General features: G+C 48.6%; 1 protein-coding gene and 1 long non-coding RNA gene across 51 annotated transcripts in view; one reads left to right on the top strand and one right to left on the bottom strand.

The window, feature by feature from the left end:
• Positions 1 to 22,512, top strand: part of SORBS1 (sorbin and SH3 domain containing 1) — a 208,338-nt gene that overhangs the window by 110,397 nt on the left and 75,429 nt on the right. For 20 of the 50 annotated variants that reach the window (XM_032491233.1, XM_032491239.1, XM_032491236.1 and 17 more), the window contains 6 exons: positions 6,824 to 6,850; positions 6,977 to 7,089; positions 11,575 to 12,297; positions 12,909 to 13,271; positions 16,853 to 16,997; positions 20,779 to 20,808. In XM_032491233.1, the coding sequence (XP_032347124.1) occupies positions 6,824 to 6,850; positions 6,977 to 7,089; positions 11,575 to 12,297; positions 12,909 to 13,271; positions 16,853 to 16,997; positions 20,779 to 20,808 (1,401 nt within the window). The remainder of the gene's footprint in view (positions 1 to 6,823; positions 6,851 to 6,976; positions 7,090 to 11,574; positions 12,298 to 12,908; positions 13,272 to 16,852; positions 16,998 to 20,778; positions 20,809 to 22,512) is intronic. The other 30 variants (XM_032491272.1, XM_032491254.1, XM_032491257.1 and 27 more) reach the window with 9 other exon arrangements.
• Positions 5,880 to 12,855, bottom strand: LOC116667105. Its single transcript, XR_004323865.1, has 3 exons — positions 12,271 to 12,855; positions 10,056 to 11,109; positions 5,880 to 9,214 (listed from the first exon to the last, which is right to left on the bottom strand). It is a non-coding gene; the product is annotated as an uncharacterized LOC116667105 (long non-coding RNA).

A 22,512-nucleotide genomic window follows, 5' to 3' on the forward strand; every position in this document is an offset into this window, starting at 1 on the left:
GAGGGAGAAAAATTCTGAGTGTATTCCTTGAGAACAGAAGGCAGTTTGTCCAGCAGGAAGGTCAGGTGTGGGCCCCTAGTCCGCTGCCATGCTTTCTGACGTGGATATGTCACACCTTTGAAGCACATATGAAGTATGAGGGACTTGGGCGAGATGGTTTCCAAGCCTTTCTAGTTCCAAAATGCTCTGTGAACTTGGGATACAAGTTTGGGAATGAACTGAACACAAACAGAATCCTGTCCACTGGGGACAGATTCAGGATTGTACATTAGGGCAGTTTGGGTGGAAAGAACAAGCAGGGTTTGAGTAGAGGGAAAAAGAACACACCAATTAAGCATACAGGCTGGAATGAGTTAACCATGGAGGTGAGGTTAAGAGAGGAAGCGACTCCAGAGGTGAGACATTCAGGACTGGGGATCTTACCCTCCTGGTCGCATCCTGCTGGCTTTTAACTAGGGCGGGTCCATGTGTCTCCCCAGCCCTCCTCTCATCCCAGCCTACTCCCTCAATCTGAGCCTCTGGCCCAACATAACAACCTGCTGGCCCCCATCAGTCTCAAGTCTTGTCCTGGGGCCTTGACCAGCCTCATGAAAACAGTTTTTAATGTATTTACAAGCAGCCATGCCAACCTTGACTGAGAGCCCAGGTGTGAGGCAGGGAGCCCCACTTGGCTCTTGTCAAAGATTGGGCATGCTTCCTGTCACCAGTGTCTTCACAGACAGCTCATGTCCAGTAGCGTCCAGCTCCCTCCTGTATCACCAGAGCCAGCGCCTGTCCCCAGCTGCTCAGTCTCCCTCCTCTCTGCCTTGCTTCCTGGCTTTACCACCTTCTTCATCCCTGCAAGTCTCCAAGTTGCTAATCATTTGCCTGGACTGGAAGCTCCAGTCTCTCACTACTGCCCAGCACCTGTGTCCTGATTTCTTTCCTTATGTGGCCCCCTAACACCCACATTTCAGAGGTGTCCCCTATTTCCGGTCCTTTCTCCAGCTCCCTCATCCTGTGAGAGGTTGTCTGGTTCTTGAGTCACACAGTCCTCCATCAAGGCTCAGCTCTGCCACTTACTATCTTTATGATGTGGGCAGATTACTCAGCCTTGGAGAGCTCCAGTTTCCCCATCTGTCAGATGGAGATTATCTCAGTAGAGTCGTTGGGATTCAGTAGACTCTTTCACATCAGGATTTAGCACAGAGCCGGGCATGCAGAAGGAGCTCTTTAATGGTAACCATTCTAGTTACTGCAGAGCAGGAGGCCAGTTAAGGATTTGCAGTAATTTCTGTTAGAGGCTATAAGTGTGGGGGCGGTGAGAATGGAGAGGAGAGGGACAGGTGAGAAATGCGTCTGGAAGGGTGAAATGGCAGGGCCGGCGCAGTGTTCCGGACACGGAGAGGTATGACTCCGTGTTGACCAGGAGGCGCCTTCCCCGGTTGACCAGGAGAACAAATGTGGCACTCATGGAGATGAGGGATTTACGAAGGGAGTTGAAAAAGATGTTGAATTCCATTTCTTGATGTGTTGAGTTTCTTGGCAAGATAAGGTCTTCTAGAAGGAAGTGTCTAATAGGCATTTGGAGGTTTGGAGTCCAGGGTGTGGATTTGGGAGCCATCTGCATCCAAGTGAACACTGGGAGGGTGGAGATTATCCCTGAGGTGGAGTGAGAAACGGAGCTCTGGGAATCGCCCAGTGTACACCCAGCCTCCAGACTCCTGCCCTCCAGTGGTAGCTTGACTCTGGCCCCTGACTACCCTTCTGATCTCTGAATGTAGCCCTTGGTTTTTGGATTAGAACCATCTGGAAAGAAGTGTAGTGGTCTTAGTGATGATCCCCTGTCTCTTATTCCTGTTTCCTGATATCATAGCCTGGCCGGGTCTGGGGATTGGCCCTGCTGGTTCAGAGTGTGACTCCACCTGTGTCCCCAGGTCAGGGTGCTTTTACTCAAGAGGAGACAGAGAGCCTGAACCGGGGGTGGGCGTGACACCAAGCTTCCTGTCTGGTATGGCCCGGAGACCATCAGTCCCTCTGTTTTGACTCATGAGCCAAAACCCAGTTTGACCTTTACACATTATTAATTCTGTGCCAGTTGACTCCAGTCCTTCATGCCTGATTCTTGACTGCAAAGTTAGTTTTGGATGTAAAGATTCTTGGACCTGCAGTCAACTCATTTCCTCACGTTTGCTCTCCAAAAATGGCAATAGCAAAAAGATAAGAAAATTGGCATTAAAACAGGCATTCCATACTCCCATTAACTAAGAGTCTTTTTCATGAGTTCATGTGTGAGAAAAAGGGCCAGATGAGAAGCAGTTGGAGGCGAAAGTCCCCACAAGAGAAGACCCTCACTATGACACCAACTGCAAGGTCCAGGGGTTCCCAAAACCACCCTCAGCTAGAAGGACTCAAGGAACTCGCTGAAAGCTGTTATGCTTAGTTACAGCTTATTACAAGGAGAAGATTCAGATTAAAATCAGCTAGAAGAAGAAGTACACAGGGTGGAGTCCGGGGAAGAACCCTGGAGTTGTCATGGTCCTCTCCTGGGAGTTAGCTCCCAGCATCGCTGTGTGACCACATGCCCAGGATGGTGCCAACCAGGAAGGTCATCCAAGCTGTTGTGTCCAGAGTTTTTATTGGGGCTCTATTACGTGAGTATTATTCCTGCCCAAAGGGTTCATCTCACTCCCCAGTCCACTAGGAGCTTGAGCTCAAAGCTCCCACCCTCAATCACATTAGTGGTGTGGCGCAAAGACAGTCCTATCAGGATGATATTCCAACGGCTTAGGGATTAACTCCTGGAAGCTAGAGAGCAAAGGCCAGACTTCCTTTCGGGTGAGGATAAATTTCTTACCACACAGCATGAATAGAAATTAAACAAGATGTAGAACACTCTCAGACCCACTTTCAACACTTTTCCTCTGACTCTTGGATACTCAACCATAACACACAAATCTGACTCAATGAAAAGTATCCTAAGATCCCGAGAAGTGATCCGCAAGACAGCCTTCCAACAGACCGGCATGAAGTCTGCACAGAATGAGATAAGGGAAAATGTGAGGAAGCTGTGGCCGCAGGCCAGAAAAGATTGTATATAAAGAACAGATGGAAGGAAAGATAAGGCAAAATAAAATTTCCCATGGAAAGGCTCAGTCTCTTCAGGGCTGCAAAACCCATTCAGGATCTAGCTTGCCAAGGCCCTCCTCTGCCTTGGTAACATTTATTGAAGAAGCATTTTGACATTCTCCCTAACCAAGAGTCAATCATTAATGATTATGTAAAATTTCACCTGCCACACTCAGACACACAAGTGGCCCTGGGCTGCTACCAACCTTCAGGGTTCAGAAGACTAGGTAACGGATGATGATGAAATGTCCGAAATGCAGCTCTTTTAAATAAGGAAGAGAAGAATGTTCAGAGAGGTCCTAGGAACTGCCTTTTGTGGGACAAGATAAGAGAACAGTTTTAAAGACTTGGAATGAGAAGAAAAAGTGGGTTGATCTCCGAAGATGTTTTTAAAGCAATTTATCAAATGGCAGTAGTTAACCACTCTGACTTCTTTGTCTAGGGAAATTTTTTTTTACACTTTGGATTCTGCCCTTACTGAAGCACATGCTTTATGCCAGGTACTTCTGCATAGTCCTCATGATTCCAGGGATAGATACGACCTCACTTCACAGGTGGGGCTAAGTCACTTGCTGCAGGACGTGCACTGACAAGCTAGGACTCAAACTAGGCAGTCCGACGCCACGATGGCAGGCCCTCTATGGCACCTAGGGATTTGGAGGAACAAACTCCTTGCAACTTTCCACAAAATATCTATTTGCCGGTGTCACACGAATAGAACCAACCCAACTGAGAACCAAAGAGGGGGCAAAATAATGTGCTCCCCCATCCATGTGCAGAGTTCACGTCCTTTATTGCTTGCCTCTCACTCAGAACCTATTGATAGTGTGTGTAAATCTAATAATTTTGATAGGATGACTTGACAAAGCTGGACTGGGAATAACTTAGGAAGATGAGACAGTAAGAGTGACGGACACAGGGGAGGAAGGAGAACCCTTGTCAGTGTGTCGCCTAGTGTTTGAGGCCTGCGGGTGTGAGGAAGTCTCAGGGCCAGGGATCTGGAAGCAGGCACCAGTGAGTGTTAAAAATGGCCACTTTTAGAACACGTCGCAGACCTGACCTCCGTATGTTCAGCAGCCCTGTGAGGTGTGCATGGGGCAAGGATTCTCTTTCACAGATGAGGAGAGTGAAGTCTAGGGTGACTAACAACTTGTCCTTGGTCATGTAAGCCAGTATGTTGCACTAATGTAAAACTCAAGTCCTGTAAATTTCCCAGCTATGTGGTTGGGAAGAGAAGACAAATATCTGGGAATTGTCCATAAGGGAGTGGCAGAAAAGTGACAGGCAGCCTGCTAAAAGAGTATACAATTGAAACATGTTATAAAAACTTTGTTTTAGAGGGGGAAGAAATTTGCAGAAATGGATGGTTTCCCAGGATGAAGATGCTTTTGAGTATTCATAATATATCAGTGATGATCAAAGTGTGCTTTGCGCGCTGAACCAGCTAGCAGCCTTCATATAACCTGGAGACATGGTAGAAATGCAAATTCTCAGGCCTCTCTCATCTGAGCCAAAAACTCAGGGGGTAGGGCCTGGCAGTGTGTATTTTAACAAGCACCCCCAGTGATTCTGATGCAGCTAGACTACTGTTCATGGATGCAGATCACCTTTTGCCCTGCCTGGCCTTTGCTGACACCCTTTGGCCTCCACCACCTCCGGAATGTAGGCTCTGCTTTGTGACTGATGGTGGGATGGGTGGCTGTGGGTGGTGGACAGAGAGCTACGCTTGATTCTGGAAACCTGTGCCGACTGCTTTGTCGCTTCCTGGCTGTGTGACTTTGGGCAAGTCAGTTGACCTCTCTGTCTCCTCATCCATGAAGTAGCCTGATTACCTGCCTCACAGACTTGTCATGTACACTGAAATAAATACTAAAAGTCTGCAAAAGGGACTCATAGCGTCTGGCACTTAGGTGTTCAGTAAACATTCCTCAATCTCAACTAGACATCCTGAAAGCCCATCTCTGATCCCTGAGGGACCCACACTGACGTGGAGCTGAGTCTCAGTCCCCTCTTTCTATGGGGTGAGGTAGGAGGAGGCAGCCAGAGAGGAGGAAGTTAAGGGGCTGACTAGATGAGGGGCTGGCAGACTCTGGCACTTGGGCCAGATCTGGCCTATGCTTGCTTTTGCACAGCCTGTTAACTAAGAATGGAGTATATGTATATGTATGTGTGTGAATGTATATATATTTATATATCTATATACATAGATCTATAAGTTTTTTTGGCTTGTGTTTAATTAGACTTGACCTTATGCTTTTAAAAGTGGAATCAATCAGAAGGCAAGGGTAGAGGGAAGGGAATAATTTGCTAATACTTTCCTTGTAAACTTGAACTCCTTGGAGTAAAGCAGGCTTTTATTTACTGTTCACAAGGTTACTTCTGAGTTGCAACAAATCTTCCCTCTCCTCCCCCCTTCAATCTGGGCTGCCACAATCAGACAGAAAGCACGAGGATGCTTTCTTTTGCATCTGGGTTTATATTTATAAGAATTGAAAGAAAAATCAAAGAACATTGTATGCCATGTGAAAATTACATGAAATTCAGATTTCAGTTCCCATAAATAAGGATTTTTTGGAGCCCAGCCTCGCTCACTCACTCAGCATTGTCTGCGGCTGCTTTTGTGCTGCAACAGCAGAGCTGAATAGTTGCAGCTGAGACCATATGGCCCTCAAAGCCCAGAGTATTTACTAACTGGCCCTTTATAGAAAAGGTTTGCTGACCCCTGGGCTATGTGGAAGATGGAGAACAGAGACAAGAGATGATGCAGAAGGTGATGATAAATGACATTTACTGAGCTCTGCTAGGAACTGTGCTAAGCCTTACTCATGCATTACATCATTTAATTCTTATGACAACATGTATGAAAAAAACCATGTATGAAGCAGGCATATCATTACTCCCATTTGTCAGATGGGAAAACTGAGGCTTATAACTTGCCCAGGGTCACAGCCCATAGGTGGTGGTGAAGCCAGGATTTGAATTGAGGTCCAGCTGCCTTTCCAGCTGAGCTTGTAACCACTGTGCCCTCCTGCCTCGTGGTGCTGGGTGGATCAACTTAGGAAAGCTTAGGGTCTCTGAGGTGTGCCAGGTGAGGGACAGAGGGCAGGGTGGTAGCTGGCTGAAGGGAGACAGGGGGACCCTGGAGTGTGACGGAAACCCAGGGTGACGAGATTTTGAAATGTTCATGTGGCTCATTTAATGGAAAGAAGAAAGGCAGACAGGGAGAAAAAAAAGCCCTTATCACAGCAGATACCTCTGGGCTTAAATCATGTTCTCCCAGCACCAGCGACTGTGGAAAAAGTGCTTATCGACACCTCCCTCTCCGGGCCTTTTAATTAGCCCAGCCTGCTAATGAGGGAGGTCATTCTGAGCCCACATCAGGCTTAAAGAAGGGGAATGCGAGTTAGTGAGTCGGGACTGGACAGGGGAGTTGTGCGGCCTCGTTGTCTGTAAAATAAGAATGTCAAGAACAATTGTTTCTTCATTACTGTGAATGTGAGCCTTGTGTTTCCAAAGGTCAGCGCCTGTGAGCACATCACGGTTTAGAGTGGGTTCCTATGGTAATTAGGCCATCGTGACTGAGGGCATTTTGTGTCAGGCAATGGGGTGCTGGATTTTCGCCTTTCTGTGCAGCACATGCTTGTTTCCTGCAAATGTAACCATTTCTCTTTTCCCCCTTTTCTTCTTCTTTTCATCCTTTCTGCACCACGCGTAGTTCTGGAGTCAGAGAATTCCTCAGCAGGTATGCTTTCTCTTGCATCCTTTCTGTCCCTGCCTTCCACCCAGAACCCTTAAATTAGAGGGGGAACCAGGGAGTGTTCCTGTGAGTGAGGGGGTTCTTTTTTTTTTTCCCTCCCCTATCTCTCAGATGAGTGGAGGCTTTCTTCCAATGCCGATGCCAATGGAAACGCCCAGCCCTCTTCACTTGCTGCCAAGGGCTACAGAAGCGTGCATCCCAGCCTTCCTTCCGACAAGCCCCAGGTAGGCATGTGCCCAGGGGTGGGCGGGGGGCTGTTCTTGAGTCTGTTAGCTTGCCCTTGTGACTTCCCGCTCGCCCAGCTGGATGCTGGACTAAGCTCTGAGGCGCACTTTTGGCTGACTCCAGAAGAGCCCTGGGAGGACCCGAGTGAGGGAGAAGCTGGGGTCAAGGGAAGCAGGCACATAGGATGAGGTTGGTCTGTACCTGGGCATCCAAAATATAAGCCCAGTATTTCGTAGGTTTGAAACATATGTGGAAATGTTCTGTAAGAGGGAATGCCAAGTCGGAAAAAGGTCTGAGCCTAATACTCAAAAGAGGAGTGCACTCTTGTGTTTGTTCCTTTCATTTGCTGGAGTTGGGGCTGTAAGACTTCCAGCAACTCCATTCTTACAGATTAAGATCAGGTAGCTGTGGCCAGACCCTAACCTGGCAGCCTGGAAGCAGGCAGATGAATGTCAAAGTGGCAGTATGGCGGGGTCTACACTGCCTAGCGCTGCCCTACGGAAGAAAATCCCCGAAGTTGTCCAACTTGGAGCAGGAATAGTTGTGCTTCAGTTTTTCCCTTGAGTTGTTTTCCTCCTCTTTCTTCCTTCCCCACCCTGTTGCTACTTTGCCATTTTGACAAAAGAAATAGACCCCGTTTTAATTCGGATGATCTGTGAAGAGGGTTTTTACGTAGAGGAGTACCATCCATGGAACAGAGCAGTCTTTTCTTTTAAAAAGAGCAGTGCTGCTCAAAACATGTGGCAGAAATGTGTCCCTTGTGCAGGCCACCTCCCTGCACCTCCATCCTGTGCACATGCTCCCAGAACTCACAAGGAGCCCAGGACTTCCTGGTTCTCAACCCTCCTTCTCCGAGGATCCTCCGGGTTCTGCCCCTGAGGACATAAAATTGCACTGGTCCGTGGAATGACACTGAGTCAGAGATGACGCCTTCCTTCCCCTCCGCAAACCCCCGTGTCCCCAGGCTTAGAGGAGGTTGTAGAATCGTCTGCCTTGTGTGCTGAGGCAGGACCATGGAGCATTGTCACCTCTGCCATGGCCTGCCTCCCTTAGCCACTGCCGTGTGCATGCAGGGCCACTGGTCAGAACCAGGAGCTGTGAAGGTGTCTGGCCTCCTGAAGTCCTTTTAGACTCAGGGAACGTGGGTGGTCAGTGGCCTGGTAAATGACGTGCCGTAGTTTTCCCATTTATAAGACCTTTCCCAGAATCTGCCAATGGCAGACACACGTCCTCCTCAGTTCTCTCAAGAATGGATCCAATTGGCTCTCTATCGTTGTTAGGAAATAATGCTGATTAATTCAAGGCAGATGCAGAAGGACATCCTTTTCCACTGTCAGGGAACTGGCCCGAAGGGTAAGCCACTAATTCCTTGTGGCCTCTGAAGTAGCTCCTCTACGTAGAGAATTTTAACAGCATATGAAGTAAGTAAAAACCCCCTTTAAATACATTTACTTATGGTAACTTTCCTGAGCGTTTGTTGCGTTCAGGTCACCATGTGAAGCGGTGCCCTCCAGGAGTTTGTAAGGGTGAGCTTCCCAATAAGAATGATCATCTTGTAATATCGCCTACGGATAGTGGATGTGTTTTCTTCTCTGTCACTATCAGAGAATTTTCGTTTTACTGGAATGTCTTAAAGGATGCCTGGTAAATTGCTGATGCAGAGATTTGATTCTGAATATTCAGTGTAAAACCGGCCATCCAACTTTTGAGAAGCTTTAGTTACGCATTACCTCTGGGATGTGTTTTCTGAATGCAAAAGTGACTTCTTGTCCTTATCGCCATTGCCGGGGCTGTAAGTATACCCTGGCTCAGACAAGGCCACGGAGGGCTGGGCTGGTGACTGCTGTGGCTTGGTTTCAGATGAGGACAGCTCGCAGACCCCTGCGGGCCCACCATCTCCTCACAAGGACTGAGTTGGAGTCCAGGAGACTCACAGGCCAGCAGGGAATCCATTCTCCTACTGCCCTTCTCTCTCACCTTCAGTGACAGGGAGCAGGGCTTCCCTCTCTGACAGCATCCTCGTGGTGGTCTCGCAGGGAGGCAGGGGCTGGTAGTTTCTGAAACTGCCCACGCTAGGAACATATCAGTTCTTCAAGCAGCCCCACCTTTTCACTGCCCTACCTTCTAAAAAGATAAATGGAATTTCATTAGTACCCACCTAGGGAGAAATGCCAGCTGCCTGTGGGGTCCCCACAATATTTACAATAAAACAGAAAGGAGTTCCTGCCATGTAAAGGGACTGTGCCTACCCTCCTCCTTCTTTAGGGCTAAAAGAAGCCCCAGGACAGGAAGGCCTTGGCTCTGGGTGTGTTATCAACACTCTGGGGAAGTTCTCTCTCCAGGGTCAGAGCCCTGGGAAGACTCAGGCCTGATGTAATGCAGCCCTGACATCTTATATGGCCATAGCCAAATTAAGTTAAAAACTCACTGAAATCAATTTCTATCTTTGGACAAGAAGCAAATCACATGGGGGATGCTTGAGCTCAAAGGAAGAGTAAATCTGAACCTAACTCAAAATTGCCTTTTATTTACCTCCCTGACAACCATTATCAGCTTACCCTCAGTCGCTTTGGTGCATCCTAGTTCAAGTGTTTTGTTTCTAGAGGGCAGCGTTTTAGTCTGTGAACACACTCCAACCTGCAGCCTAAGTTCACTGAAACCAAGAGAGCACGTCTGCAAGGCCTTGCTCCTGACTGCTGAAAATACATTTTGTGTAACTTGAAAACTGAGTTTACCAAGGGACAAGTTATTTACTGTCTCTGGGTTGATCTTCTAGTCCAGACTCATACTTAATTCTCACCTATTCACCCTTGCTAATGTCCCTTCCTCTTGCTGTCTCTACACGCCACAGAAAAATAATAGTAAAATACAAAACAACCCCAAAATAGACCCACACTCTTGCACCTTCCCAGTTTTGGGTCACAATCCATTTACCACTTACCAACCAGACTCTAATAGACTTTACCTGTGCAACTCAGTGGAAGGTGCTGGTTTCCTCCTTGTACTGAGCTATCTTTACAGCAGTGAGGAGAATCTAGGCGTCTCGGCTTAGGCTGCTGTAACAAAATATCAAAGACAGGTGGCTTAATTGACAGACATTTATTTCTCACAGTTCTGGAGGCTGCGAAGTCCAAGATCAAGGTGCCAGCCTGTTGGGTTCCTAGGTAGGGCTCTCTTCCTGGTGTGTAGACAGCCACCTTCTCACTGTGTCCTAACCTGGTGGAAAGAGAGCACTCTGGTCTCTCTTCCTCCTCTTACAAGGATGCTAATCCCCTCCTGGAGCCTCACTCTCGTAACCTCGTCTAACTCTAATTACCACCGACAGGCCCTGTGTCCAGGTGCCATCACTTGGGATTAGGGATTCCACTTATGAATTTTGGGGGATACACATCCAGTTCATAACATCAGGAAAATAAACTTTCCTTACAGTCTCATCCCCAGTTGAGCCGTAGGTTGACAGATGGCTGTCCTTAAAATGAGATCATCTGTAGAGTCACCCAATTTCCTGACCTTTGGCCCCACTGAAACCCAAGGAGAAGCTTGGGGCTGTGTTGAGGGAGAGGGAATGAGAAGAGAACTACAGTTTTGTAGCTCTGAGCCTAGAACTAGAGCTTTGGGCTTAACCTGGGAGCCTGAGGCTGACCACCCTCTCCTAGGATTGCCTGTGCCTGGTGGGCTGGCTGGGAATGGGGAACAGGCTGGAATTTGGTAAGCCAGGCACAGTACAATCCAGCCGGCCAATCAAATTCCTCATTGCCTGCTCCCTGTGTTCTGGGTGCATCAAAAATGGGAGACTACGTGCTTTTAATCTCATGCTTGTCTTCCTTCTAATAATGAGTTCCATGGAATTGTTTCCTTCAAGAAAAGAGCACATGTGGCTTCTAACTTCTTAGCGTTCTCTTCTTGGTGAGCTTTAATTTGTTATGCTTGTGGAACTGAGTGCTGACTCGTAGTGATTCAGTTGAGGCTTCTGTTTCCTGTGAACGCAAATAAGGATGATCCTTCCAGTTCCTCGTTTCCTAAGGGAAAAGAAGGATGCACACTCAGGAGTTTCAGTGAACTTAAACTTTTAAAGCTAAAGGCATAAAGAGGAAAAGCTTTGAGGAAAGGTGATGGGAGAAGATTGGGGTCTCAGGGGCTCCCTCCACTGGCACTGGGCCCCTGGGTCCCCTCCTTCAGTCAGGGGTCTCCGAGGGTGGGGGTCAACCCCGGACTGGTGTCCAATTGGCTCAGCACCTGGCTAAGCACTCAGGCTCCCTGGGATGCAAAGGAGAGTGAAGCCTGCCTTTCCAGGTGAGTATAATTCAGCCCTTGGCTTTACCCAGAGGAGAAATAAGTGAGCCACAAGCTGAGGATTTGCTTGAAAACATATCAAGACTTGTTTTTTTACTTCAGATCGTGTTGTGCTGCTGTTTCTAATGGTCGTCCTTCTTTCCATTTCCCCTCCTCTTTCTTTTTATCGTATCTTTAAAATAATACCAAAGGTCCTCTCTCCCCCACGTCGTCCTCCTCGCCCTATGGAGGACCGCTTTGCATGGCAGTCCCCCAGCACCCACAGCCCCTACAAGGACTCCCTCTACCTGAGCTCACCCAAGCCTTATGTCCCGCCCAGCACCCCCAGCCAGCAGAGCCCCTCACGACCCCAGCTGGTCCCTGTCGCCTTGGCAGCCAGATCAGCCCCCAAAGGTGTGCCACATCCCGGGCCCCCGCTTCCGGGTTCCACATTCCCCGGCGCTTCGGCCCAACCCCAGCAGCGCTATGCAGCCGCCAGGACAGTTGAGAGAGAGAATGTGAGCTCTAACCCACGTCATGAGGCAGTTGGGAATAAAAAGGTCAGCAGCTTATATGTACCTTGTTTATCGCACAACATTCGCTGGGTGGCATCGGAAAGCCTCTCCCGTGTTGCACGTGACCCAGCCAAAGGCACTCCCCGGGAAGCTGCAGGCACTCGAGCACCGGCGCCCAGCCTTGTCTCCCGCACCTCCGGCACTGGAAGGCCACCCTCTGCTCCTCCTCCTGACCCTCCCAAGCTATTCTTTGACATCCGTAAAGATGCCGTTAACCGTGGCGGGAGTCCTTCACTGGGGACTCAGTCTCCGTTCCCAGATGCAGTGAGACCACCTGTGCTAGGTCCCCAGGTTACCTCTGATCCCGAAAACCGGAAGAGAAAAGAGCCTTACCTTTTGCAGCCGTGGTGTCCAGCCAAGGCAAGGAACTAGGAATGTTTGTGTGTCTTCTACACCGTCTCTTTCGAAACTCATGCGAGCAGCTCGTTTGTTTTCTGGGCCGCCCCACCCTCCCTTCCTCGTTAATACTGCTGCAGCTTGGGTCCTGAGTTCTCTCTAAACATCTCAGCACAGTCCTCTCCGTCTGCCCCCTCTCTTTTCTGTAAATACGTAAGTATGCTGGAGCGCGGAATCCGTAGACTAATAATACGATGAGATGTTCTGTGTTATGTATGTCTTATAACAAGGTGCCAGAGAAGTTGTATTTACTCCCAGGCTTTCAGGCTCTGCAAGTGGTTTGGGGGTTAAACACAGCCTGCCTGCCTGTTCTGTTCTCTCTTTCTCTCTCTCTAAAGTGTTAAAAGGATTCAAAAATAGATGGATGGAAAGTAAACTTGGATGGGGTTCCCTCTGTGTCATAGAGTGTCAGGAGGCCAGCTGGCTAGCACTGACTGTCTCATGTACTCTGAGGACAGAGCACCAATTAAATGTTTCTCAGAGTACACCACTGCATGTCCACTCTCGACTTTAAATGTGGAATTCCTTCTTCCCTGCCGTACCCCTTTACATAACAACCCCCTTATTTCCTACAGGATGCCACGTCCTCCAGCCCAGCCCAGCCCGAGGTCATAGTTGTCCCTCTCTACCTGGTTAACACTGACAGAGGTCACGAAGGCACTGACAGACCCCCAGCATCTCTGGGGCCACGCGGCCCCCCGGTCCCGGCGACCACCCCTGCCGGCTCACCTCTGGCCTTGCCAACTCTAGATGATTTCATTCCCCCTCACCTGCAGAGGTGGTCCCACCACAGCCAGCCAGCCCGTGCTCCTGGCTCCTTCCCTCCCGCGAGCCAGACGCCACCATCCTTCTCACCACCGCCTCCGCTGGTCCCTCCGGTGCCCGAGGGCCTCCGCAGAGCCTCGGAGCCTGGCCTCAAGGGAGCTGTTTCAAGTACCGTAAGCTTGCTGGATCCCCTCCCTCACAGCTTTCCTGACTGTCTGCTCCCGGCAGTAAAACCACAACAACAACAGCAAAACCAAAAGACCCTTTCTCACTGAAATACTGAGTTCTGAGAGATATGTTGGCTGCCCTGTGCTTGTGTGATGACCAGAACCGTGTTTGCTTTCACTAGAGCATGCCTGCCCTGTGCATTCCGTGGGCCTCTTGTGGCTGTTCACCCACCTCTCAAGACCCTCTTCCTCTCTGTCCTGTTCCGAATGCACGTCTTCCTGCAGAGCAGACCGCCTCCGTGGCCTTTCCTTTGGCTAGCTGGCCTTTCCTTTGGCTAGCTGCCCCTTCGTAGGCTAGGCAGATGTAATGTGGAGAGCTGAGGAAGGCTGGAGAATTGCCTGGAAAAGCCACCAGCAGGCATGGTGCTAACCGCTTCTCCACCAGGGAGCAGGGAGATTCTAGGGAGGAAAAGATTCACTCTTGTTGATCTTGCAAGTAAGCGAACTCTTTTATATACAGCAATGGCAAGGACTGGGTTTTAAACAGAAAAAGAGCTTAATTGAGTGAATGGTTATAAAAGTTTGGTATAAGTGTTAGCACTGTTGCCTCCAAAGGCAGAAAAATTGCTGGGGCCCCTGCGTAGTGGCTGCCAGGAGCCTTTGTGGCAAAACAGCACCCCAGTGGTCGTGGGAAGTTGGAGCATCTTGATGCTTGAGGTCCTGTCCTGTAAGGGGAAAAGCCCAGGAGCTTTAGAGGAAAGGCTAAGTCAGAGGACTCGGTCTGTTGTCCCCTCGGGAGCCCTGGGAATTGAGAGTGAAAGCAGCTCAGTGTGAGTTGTAAAGTGGAGCTTCCTGGATCTGTCAGGGCTGTAGGGTGCAGCAGGGCTGAGCACATAAAAGTTCCTATTCCGGTGCTCGGAACAGAGAGTGCCCAGTAAACGTTAGCTGTGGTGCCAGGGACTTGCCCTAGCAAACAGGCCAGAGTCCTTCAAATATGAGTAACTGGCTAATCAGCAATCAATCATGAGTACCTCCCATATTCCAGGTATTCTGCTAGATTCTGCGGGCACAAGCGCGAACAGAGGATTTATCTCAGTAGTGAATTACTGCTCAAGATTAGTGTGCATGGGATTGTCTGAGGTTGTACTGCTAGACTTTCTGGTTGAGTGGGTCTGAGGAGGGGCCTAGGGACTGAAACTGGGTAACAGGCATCCTGGGAGACTCTGATGCTGAGAATCTGTGGGCCACGTTTTGAGATGTAGTGACTTAGCGGGTCTTGCAATTGGCTGATGGAACTAAACGTTCATTGACATCCCTCCACGCAAAGAGATATACTTACAAAACTGGCTCAGAGGGCTCATTAAACTGAAGCCCGTCATGCAGAAAGCAGGAAGGAAACTTTTTTTTTTTTTTTTTTTTTGGCTTGTAGCAGAAGTTACTCCCAGGCCACCAGAGCTGAGAAAGGCTACATCCTCTTCTCAAATCATAGATACAGCATGACGCAGTTAGGTGAGGACCTGGCCAGATGTGGCCAGGGGCTTAGATATCCTAGCTTAGAGCTTTTTGCAACTCAGCTCTGTTGAAGAAAATTGCTAGATGGTTCACTGATACCCTCTTCTCACCTCAGCTCAACTTATATGTGACTTTAGATACCACTCTTGTTTTGAAGAGTTCAGGCACAGAGTGTTTCTCTAGAGCAGCGTGTAAAGCAGGTCTTGTTTTCAGTGCACCATCATGAGCAGTGTTCTCGCGTACCCACACTTGGTCATTTATGGGGATCTAGATTTTCATGTTGAGTTTGTTGCAGGTTGCCCAGACAGATCATTTGGGACAGTGTCCTCAATGTCTCAAACCTGCCTGGTCAGCCTGGTACAGACTTCCCAGGAGGGACTTCATTTGGCCCCATAACTTCTGGTTTGGCCCTGGATACAGAGTAAGAGGTGAAAAAGGAAACTGCTTGAGTGACGGTTGTCAAGAGCAGGAGCCCCTGTGGGTGGCGGCCAAGCCACCAGTTGGTATCTGCTCCACCTGCAATGACTGGAGAGTAAGAGGGAAGGAGATTCGTGTTCATTGATCCCGATTCTTTTAGTCAATAGCCATTTTTGTGATGTTCCAGAAATAAGGCTTAAATGCTGGAATAAAATTTGTAAGATGCTTAGTGTTCACTTGCTGCATCCAGGAGTTTATAAAGAGCTGTCTGCCTGATTGCTGTGTGTATCTTGGCAGTTTTCATTGTTATGTCGTTTGTCTTTGTTACATCACTTTGAAGGTAAGTTAGGATAAGTGTGAATTGTTTTCCACTTTACAAAAGGAAAAACAGAGATAAGACACTTTTATACAAGATTATATTGTGCCTCTTGAGTCTTGGGACAAGGTTTCATTTACTAAACTGAGCTGCCACTCGTAACTGACAGCTGTGACATTAGGGCACTTTCAGAAGAGGTGGGCTGACCAAACCTGTGTTTTTAAGGAAGCCCCTACTGTGTGTCAGGCACTGTCCCAGCTCCTGACACTCACATCCTCTCTTTCGATGGGCACGTGTTGTCTTGCTGCAGAAATTGTTCAGAAACACCTTTGCTGGTTGATGGCTCCTGTCACTCATGTGGCATTGTGCTAGGTGCAGGGGGAAGAGGTGGGTGGGAGGCGTGGCCCTTGTCCTGCAGGTACGTACAGGGCCAGGGCGGCTGATCTCTGCTGGGGCATACTGACTGCTTTGAGCTCTACTCTTATCTGGAAGGTAATTCTGTCTTGTTTTTCAAACCTTTTAAGAATGACATTCTGGCTTTAGGGTAAATTCCAAAATAGAAACTTTACAAAATTTATAGGTGTGATAGAGGAAGCTGTCTACATATCCTTACTACATTTTGAGGTCTTCATGACTTTAAAAGGCTGGCATTATTCTCATCATGCAGATTATAATGTTAGTATAGTAGTAATTTTATTGGTATTTCAGGCAGAGACCTCAGGATTTTGAAGTTAGGACTTTGACTTCAGAGATCTTTCTCACTCAATACTGGAGTGAAAAAAATGTCACAATGGGACAGGATAATACCCAAATCTCAGAAGCAAGTTGCTAGTAAGTTCAGTGATGTAGATACTAAAAGTAGCTTTCCAAGAGTTCCAATGCTCGTCTCTTTTCTGTTCTTACATCGAAGGCTTCATGTCTTCATGTTGTCTCATGTTTCTTTAAACAAGTGTACTAAACTTTTCCTGATCTTCCCCCCAATTAAACCAGCTCTTGTCCTCAGATTGCACTGAGAATTGCATGAGTTTTGCATGTTATGCTACTTTGACTTGAATTTGCTTTTTCAGTAACCGGATTGATCCACAGCTATGACCAGGTGAAAATAATGAATGACGTTGCTGAGACCGAGTAACAGTTCACCTTCCTTCTCTCCCCTTACTAATACCAACAAAGAAAATAGATATTGCAGATTAAATTTCTAACTGGAATTGATATGTCTTACTCGTTACATTACTTTTCATAATTAAAGTCCTCATAAAGCTTTAAATCTCTTCTTTTTAAAGAGCATCACCTCCAGGTTTCCTGTAGTTACAGTAAGTGGCCGTGTGTGTTTTCTTTTCAGGACTCAAGTCCCCCACTAAATGAAGTCTCTTTGTCCCACGTTGGAACTGACTCCCAAACCTCTGCACCAGTCAGCAAGCCACCATCTGCCTACCCCTCCACGACGATCGTCAACCCCACCATCGTGCTCCTGCAGCACAACCGAGGTAAGGGTTCTGCGCAGGGCACCCCGCCCCCAGCTCGCTGCAGCCCGCAGAGCTGTTCTGTGACATCTGGGGCGAGAATTCTGCCAATCCACAGAATTTTTCGTAAATCCCGTTCTTCCCTGAGGCCACCTGCCCCAGTTTGCTCGCTGCCACGACCCACAAAGTGGGTCACAGCCGCAGACAGAGGCCCCTGATCGGGGGTGATGTCAGGTCTCTGAACAAGTAAACAGGGGGCGTGTGTGTCCCTGAAGATTCAGTTTTCCTCAGATGGGAGCTCCAAAAAGAAAGGAAAGACTGTGCCTTAATTCCTGTCATGAGGATTCTAGCTGGAGCTGTGCTGGGACGACCCAGGTGCAGTCATACCTCTTTTAAGTGCTGTCCTAAACCCTGTAGTTCTGTGACATGAATTTTCTAGAAAGCAAAAATTTGAGTACCAAAAATTTTAAAAGAAGAAAACCTAGTGGATGGGAAATGTTCTAAAATAGAAAATGTGGTTTTGTATCTCTCAAACGGAAGCTTTTGAACTTTTTCTCAGTGACTCACAGCTTCGTTCTCCCCGGGAGTTGCTGCGCTGGGCCCTTACGCAGGGGCTCCCTCTGGGGACTCAGGGATGGTGTGGCTCTTTGCCCCTTACGCTGCGCGGCCCCAGGCAGCTCGGCTGAGGGTTTCTGTGTTTGTTTTCTAGAGTTCCTCTGGCTGCTTCTGGTTGGTTCTTCCCTTTCTCTGAAGGGGCATCTTAGGGGAAACAATGCTTTGAAGTAATAATTGTATATGTTGAGCCTTCTGCTTTAAAATTCCAGAAGGTGGTTCTAGGTCCAAGTTTTCCTTTTTGGAATTCCAGAGAGGAATACACCTCAGAAAAATCCTTTGCAGTGTGACATGTAACATTTTCAGGCTGTTTCCTAGTGTAGAAAGGGCTCTTGAGTCTTAATTCCAGAGAACAGTAGCAGTTTAGTTATTTTGTTCAGAGCTCAGAGCTCGGCACCAGATCTTCCTTTTCTTGACTCCCTGCTCCCCTGCCTCACAGTTTCCTTCCCCTCCCCTCCCCTCCCCTCCCCTCCCCTCCGTATTAACTGGGGTGAGACTGGGAATGGAGTCTATTTCTAATTGTTTTCCATATTAAATGGAGTTTTCTATTTCCTGCCTCTAACTTGAAAAGCAGATGAATGAAACTTTTTCTCACTGGGTCTTCCCACTCAAATCTTAGTTATTTCAGGAATTTTATTTTTCCATTTTGTGTGGCTCCCACATTCATTTTCACCCATCAGTCTGTGTTCTTCAAAAGATAAAAGGGTCCCCCCCCCTACACTAATCTGTGTAAGAGCCCCTTCTCCTTGCAGCCGTGCGGTACCCCTTACTGGCAACAGCTTTCTCTGCCCAGAAAGTGTCCATAATGCAGGACAAAGTGAAGTTTTGGTTCTCTGTGAACTTCTTTATGACTCATCTTTTAAAAAAAAAACCCACTCAAAAAGAAGCAAGTTAGTTCCCAGAAGGAAAGGCAGTTTCTCTAAAGATGGGATTTAGTCCCAAGGCCACTTGGTTTTTGGGAAATGCCAAGAAGTGTACTGCCAGCTGCTCCTGGTGACACCTAGTGAGGCATTTTTGGGGCATAGAAATGCCCAGAGCTCCTTTTTGTTTCTTCCCTGAACAAATGAGTTCTTCTTACTTACCCAAATGTCTTTGGTTCTTGCCTTTCTCTTTGGTCCAAGTCCTGCCCTTGGGTTTATACATCAGAATTCTGCAGCATGAATCACATTTCCTTCAGAAAAGGGTTCAAAGTACGTTAGTTTTTTGGCATTAAAAGGTAGCTTCCCATAAAGAGCAAACCGTCTGCTTCCTGAGTGGGGGTGGGAGGCGCGTGCAGGAAGAGTCAAGGATCCCGGCCTCAGATCACTGATCATCAGCGGGCTCTAGGGCAAGTGTTTTTGGCTTCACTTTGGAGTTTACCCAACCCAGCAGCCCTGCTTTGCCTCACAGACAGTACCCTTGAAAACAATTTCTTAACTATTGCAAAGTCTCCTGAGGGAAAGACAACTCTACTCCACTTCTAGAATTCTAGTTTAGTCATCCTAAAAAAGACTTCCCTTTTGTTCCTGCCTGGGCTGCCCCAGGGCACAGTGTGACAGTAACCCTGTCTCCCCAAGCCAGCACCCCCGACACACACACACTGCAGACAGACGGAGGCACCCAGCCCCCAGCCTGGCTCTGACAGCTCCAGCCCTCTCTCCAGAGCTTTCTGTCCCACATGTGTTTGAGGGCAGATGGTTTATGATCAGTCTTGGGGGAAGAAGATTTGAATCAGAAAACTCTCAGGACTTAAGGTGCACGGGTGCTCTAGCTCGGAGATTCTGGGTCTTTAATGTGCATAGAAACCTGGGAACCAGATTCAGGAGGCGCTTGGCGGAGAGGCTTAGGGGAGAGGTTCTGCATTTTTTCAGCAAGCTCGCAGGGCATGTCTGTGGAGAACAGGAGCTTCATGGTCGGGTGAGATGATCTGGGGACAACCCTAGGGGTGCTGATTTCTAACTTTGCTGAATAACACTGCTGAAAAACTTCTATGACTTACATTGCACACATCTCTCTCTATGAAAGAGAGGCTGTTCCACACTTCAGAAGTGGGACACAACGTAGTCTTTTCAGTTGAACAAATTTGCCTTTGATTGCTGGGGAAGGCCTTGCCTCTGGCTTGGAGAATAGCCTTTGGGAACGACAGATCCACTGAGCACTTTGACTTCACAGACAAGGAAACTGAGGCTGAGAAATTATGTGATTGGGTAGTGCCATTTGGCAAGTTGCTGGCAGAGCCAAGCCTAGGGCTCTGCCGGGCTTCCTGTGGTCCAGCCGGTGCCAGCGTCATCCACGTGCCCGACATGGACAGGGCCCCTTCCGCCAGCTGTGAGCGCCCCTGTGACTCTGTTTACTTCTTGCCCGCATTGGTTCTGGAGGGAGGGTGGGGACGCCGCCAAGGAGCATGATGACAGCACCCATGGGCTGGCAAGTGTTCTATTTTTATAGATGTGGCTGCTTTATATTTAGCAGCTATGGAAGGTACAGGTCATTTTTGTGCTTATCCCAAAGCACGTACACACAGAACCCTCTGGAGGAGGTGTTGGCCGCCCCTCTTCCAGAGTGCCCAGGATGGTGGGAAACACATAGCCCTCCAATGTCAAGGAGCCGCAGGGGCCTGGTGGTGAGAGCTGGAAAGAAACCTGGGGAACCCAGGTTCTAGGCACAGCTCTGATTTTCACTGTCATCTTGGGTAGTTTCTGCCCCCTCTCTGAGGTCTCCCAGCTAGTGCTGACCTACCTGCTAGGGTTACTGCGAAGATTAGAAGTGTTAACACATGAGAAAGCTCTTAAAACAATGTCTAGCATTTAGCAAGCTCTCAGATGATAGCTGCCATGGTGATGATCATATATCCCTCAAAATGTACCGAGACTGGGGTTGTATAAGGTCCTGCTCCTTTAATACCAGGGGAATTGAGGGTCTCCTTCAGTGATCAGATCATCCTAAGACAAGATGTAAACAACCAGAAAACAGTGACAGTTCCCTGAATCCTGGTGCAAATCTAGGGGAAGAAGGACAGGAGACCCCGCACCAGAATGATGAAGCCACATTAATATCCCTGTATTCAGCTGGACTGTGTAATATTTTAGTGTCTAAGCCCAGAGGATGGAAAGAACGCAGCTTTGGGGACCCTAGTGAGTTATGCCAGGACTTCTTAGTCCTACTGCGTCTGTGGAAACCTCACTTACACTGTGTATTTTTTCTTTCATCACAGAACAGCAGAAGCGACTCAGTAGCCTTTCAGGTAGGTGAGAAATATTTATTTACACATTAACACCTGTTCTTGCTAAAGCCATCTTCTGGTCCCCACCTGATGTGTTTGGTCAGTGGGAAGTCTTGTGAGCTCCTCTGATGTGCTGGGAGCTCTGCTTATTGCTGGGCTGTAAGGATGATGAAAATGGGTGTGGTTCCTGCCTCCCCGGAGCTTGCAGGCTGGTGGGGGCAGACCAGTGGCACAGACTAGAAAATGTGTTCCGTGGGACTGTGACAGGTGCCTTGCTGGGTAAGAACAGGCTGTTCTGAATGAGAAGAACAAGGAGCTCTGCTTTGGATGGAGTGCTCCTGGCCAGCCCCAGTGAAGGACCCACCTTCCTATTGCTTCTGTCTCTTCTAGGATGTGCCAGGTCCGGGGCTCGGAAAGGTGGGCACATTTTCTCATGTTTGGGTGACAAACCCAAATGCCAGTGGAGGACCTGGGATGGTGGGCCTAGGTGTGAGAGCTTCCAGACCAGCCGTGCCTGGAAGAGGGCAGGAGAGCACTGCTTCCTGGACTCGATCAGGCACCAGAGTCTTCTGGTCAAAACCTGATTCCCAGGCCACAGCCCCAGAGACTCAGGTTCAGGGATATAGGCGAGAAGCTGCATTTCTGACCAGCTCCCCAGTGATTCTGATGCTCCCCTTTTCACTGACAACATTAGAGCGGCAAGTTTCCTCCACCTCAAGCTGACGATGGTGGAGAGTGGCTGCAAATATAATCAGATATCCAAGCTCACGCCCTGATAAAGTGTGCAGGATTGGGACAGTGCTGGGTGGGGAGGGAACGAACAGGCTGGCCCGGGTGATGAGGGAAGCTAGGAATGGGAATGTTTGGCCATTTTCTTCTGGCTTTCTGTAGCCAGAATCCTGGTTCTCGCACTTACTAATGCTGAGACCTTAGGACTGATGATTTACACTATGGATCACTTTTTTTATCTGCCCAAGAGGGGAGTGCCTCCTAGGTCCTGCTTGTAAACAGCTTAGCACTGAGCACTGGCACTCCTAAGAGCCTGGTAGATGTGAGTTACCACTGTCAGTTGATGCCTCCATTGGTTCGCTTGTCATTTTACTGAGTGTCTACTCTGCCAGGCACCGAGCCAGGCTCTGGGGCTGTATCAGGGAACTGTGCTGCTTTCAAGGAGCTTATGGTGTTGTATCATGGCCTGTAACCTTGTTCTGGTAGTGGACTTGTTTGGAGAATCTAAGGAAGGAAGTAGATTCATTCTTAGAAAAAGCCACATGTGTGCAAACATATGGCACATGGATGATTTGCAGACACTCGTGAACTCTGGGGTTAAGAACCTCTGATCTGGTGGTAATAAAGCCACCATTTTTCTGAGCAGCTCCTCCATGATGTCTGTATTCCTTCACCCCCGCTGCTGTCCTTGTGATCCAAGGAGAGCCAGTGTGGAGGACATGGGGTTGTCACAGCCTCTCAGCTGTATCAGGACTTGGCCGCAGGACCAGGACAGCCTGTGGTTGAGCTCAAGGTGCCCTTTGCTGCCCCTCCTGGAGCTGCCACACTTCAGCCCACTTCACTCCCTGGCCCCAGCCCAGGCTGCTGAGAACCGGGTGGCTCTGAAAAGTAGCCCCTGCAGGCGCCTGCCTGCCTTTGGGAGTTTGAAAAGGCATCAACACAAGTTAGGGGACCCAGAGTTTGGTCAGGGTTTTTCCTTCTTATACTAGCTGTTGA

The sequence above is a fragment of the Camelus ferus genome, chromosome 11 (assembly GCF_009834535.1).
Source record: "Camelus ferus isolate YT-003-E chromosome 11, BCGSAC_Cfer_1.0, whole genome shotgun sequence".
Classification (NCBI taxonomy): Eukaryota; Metazoa; Chordata; class Mammalia; order Artiodactyla; family Camelidae; genus Camelus; species Camelus ferus.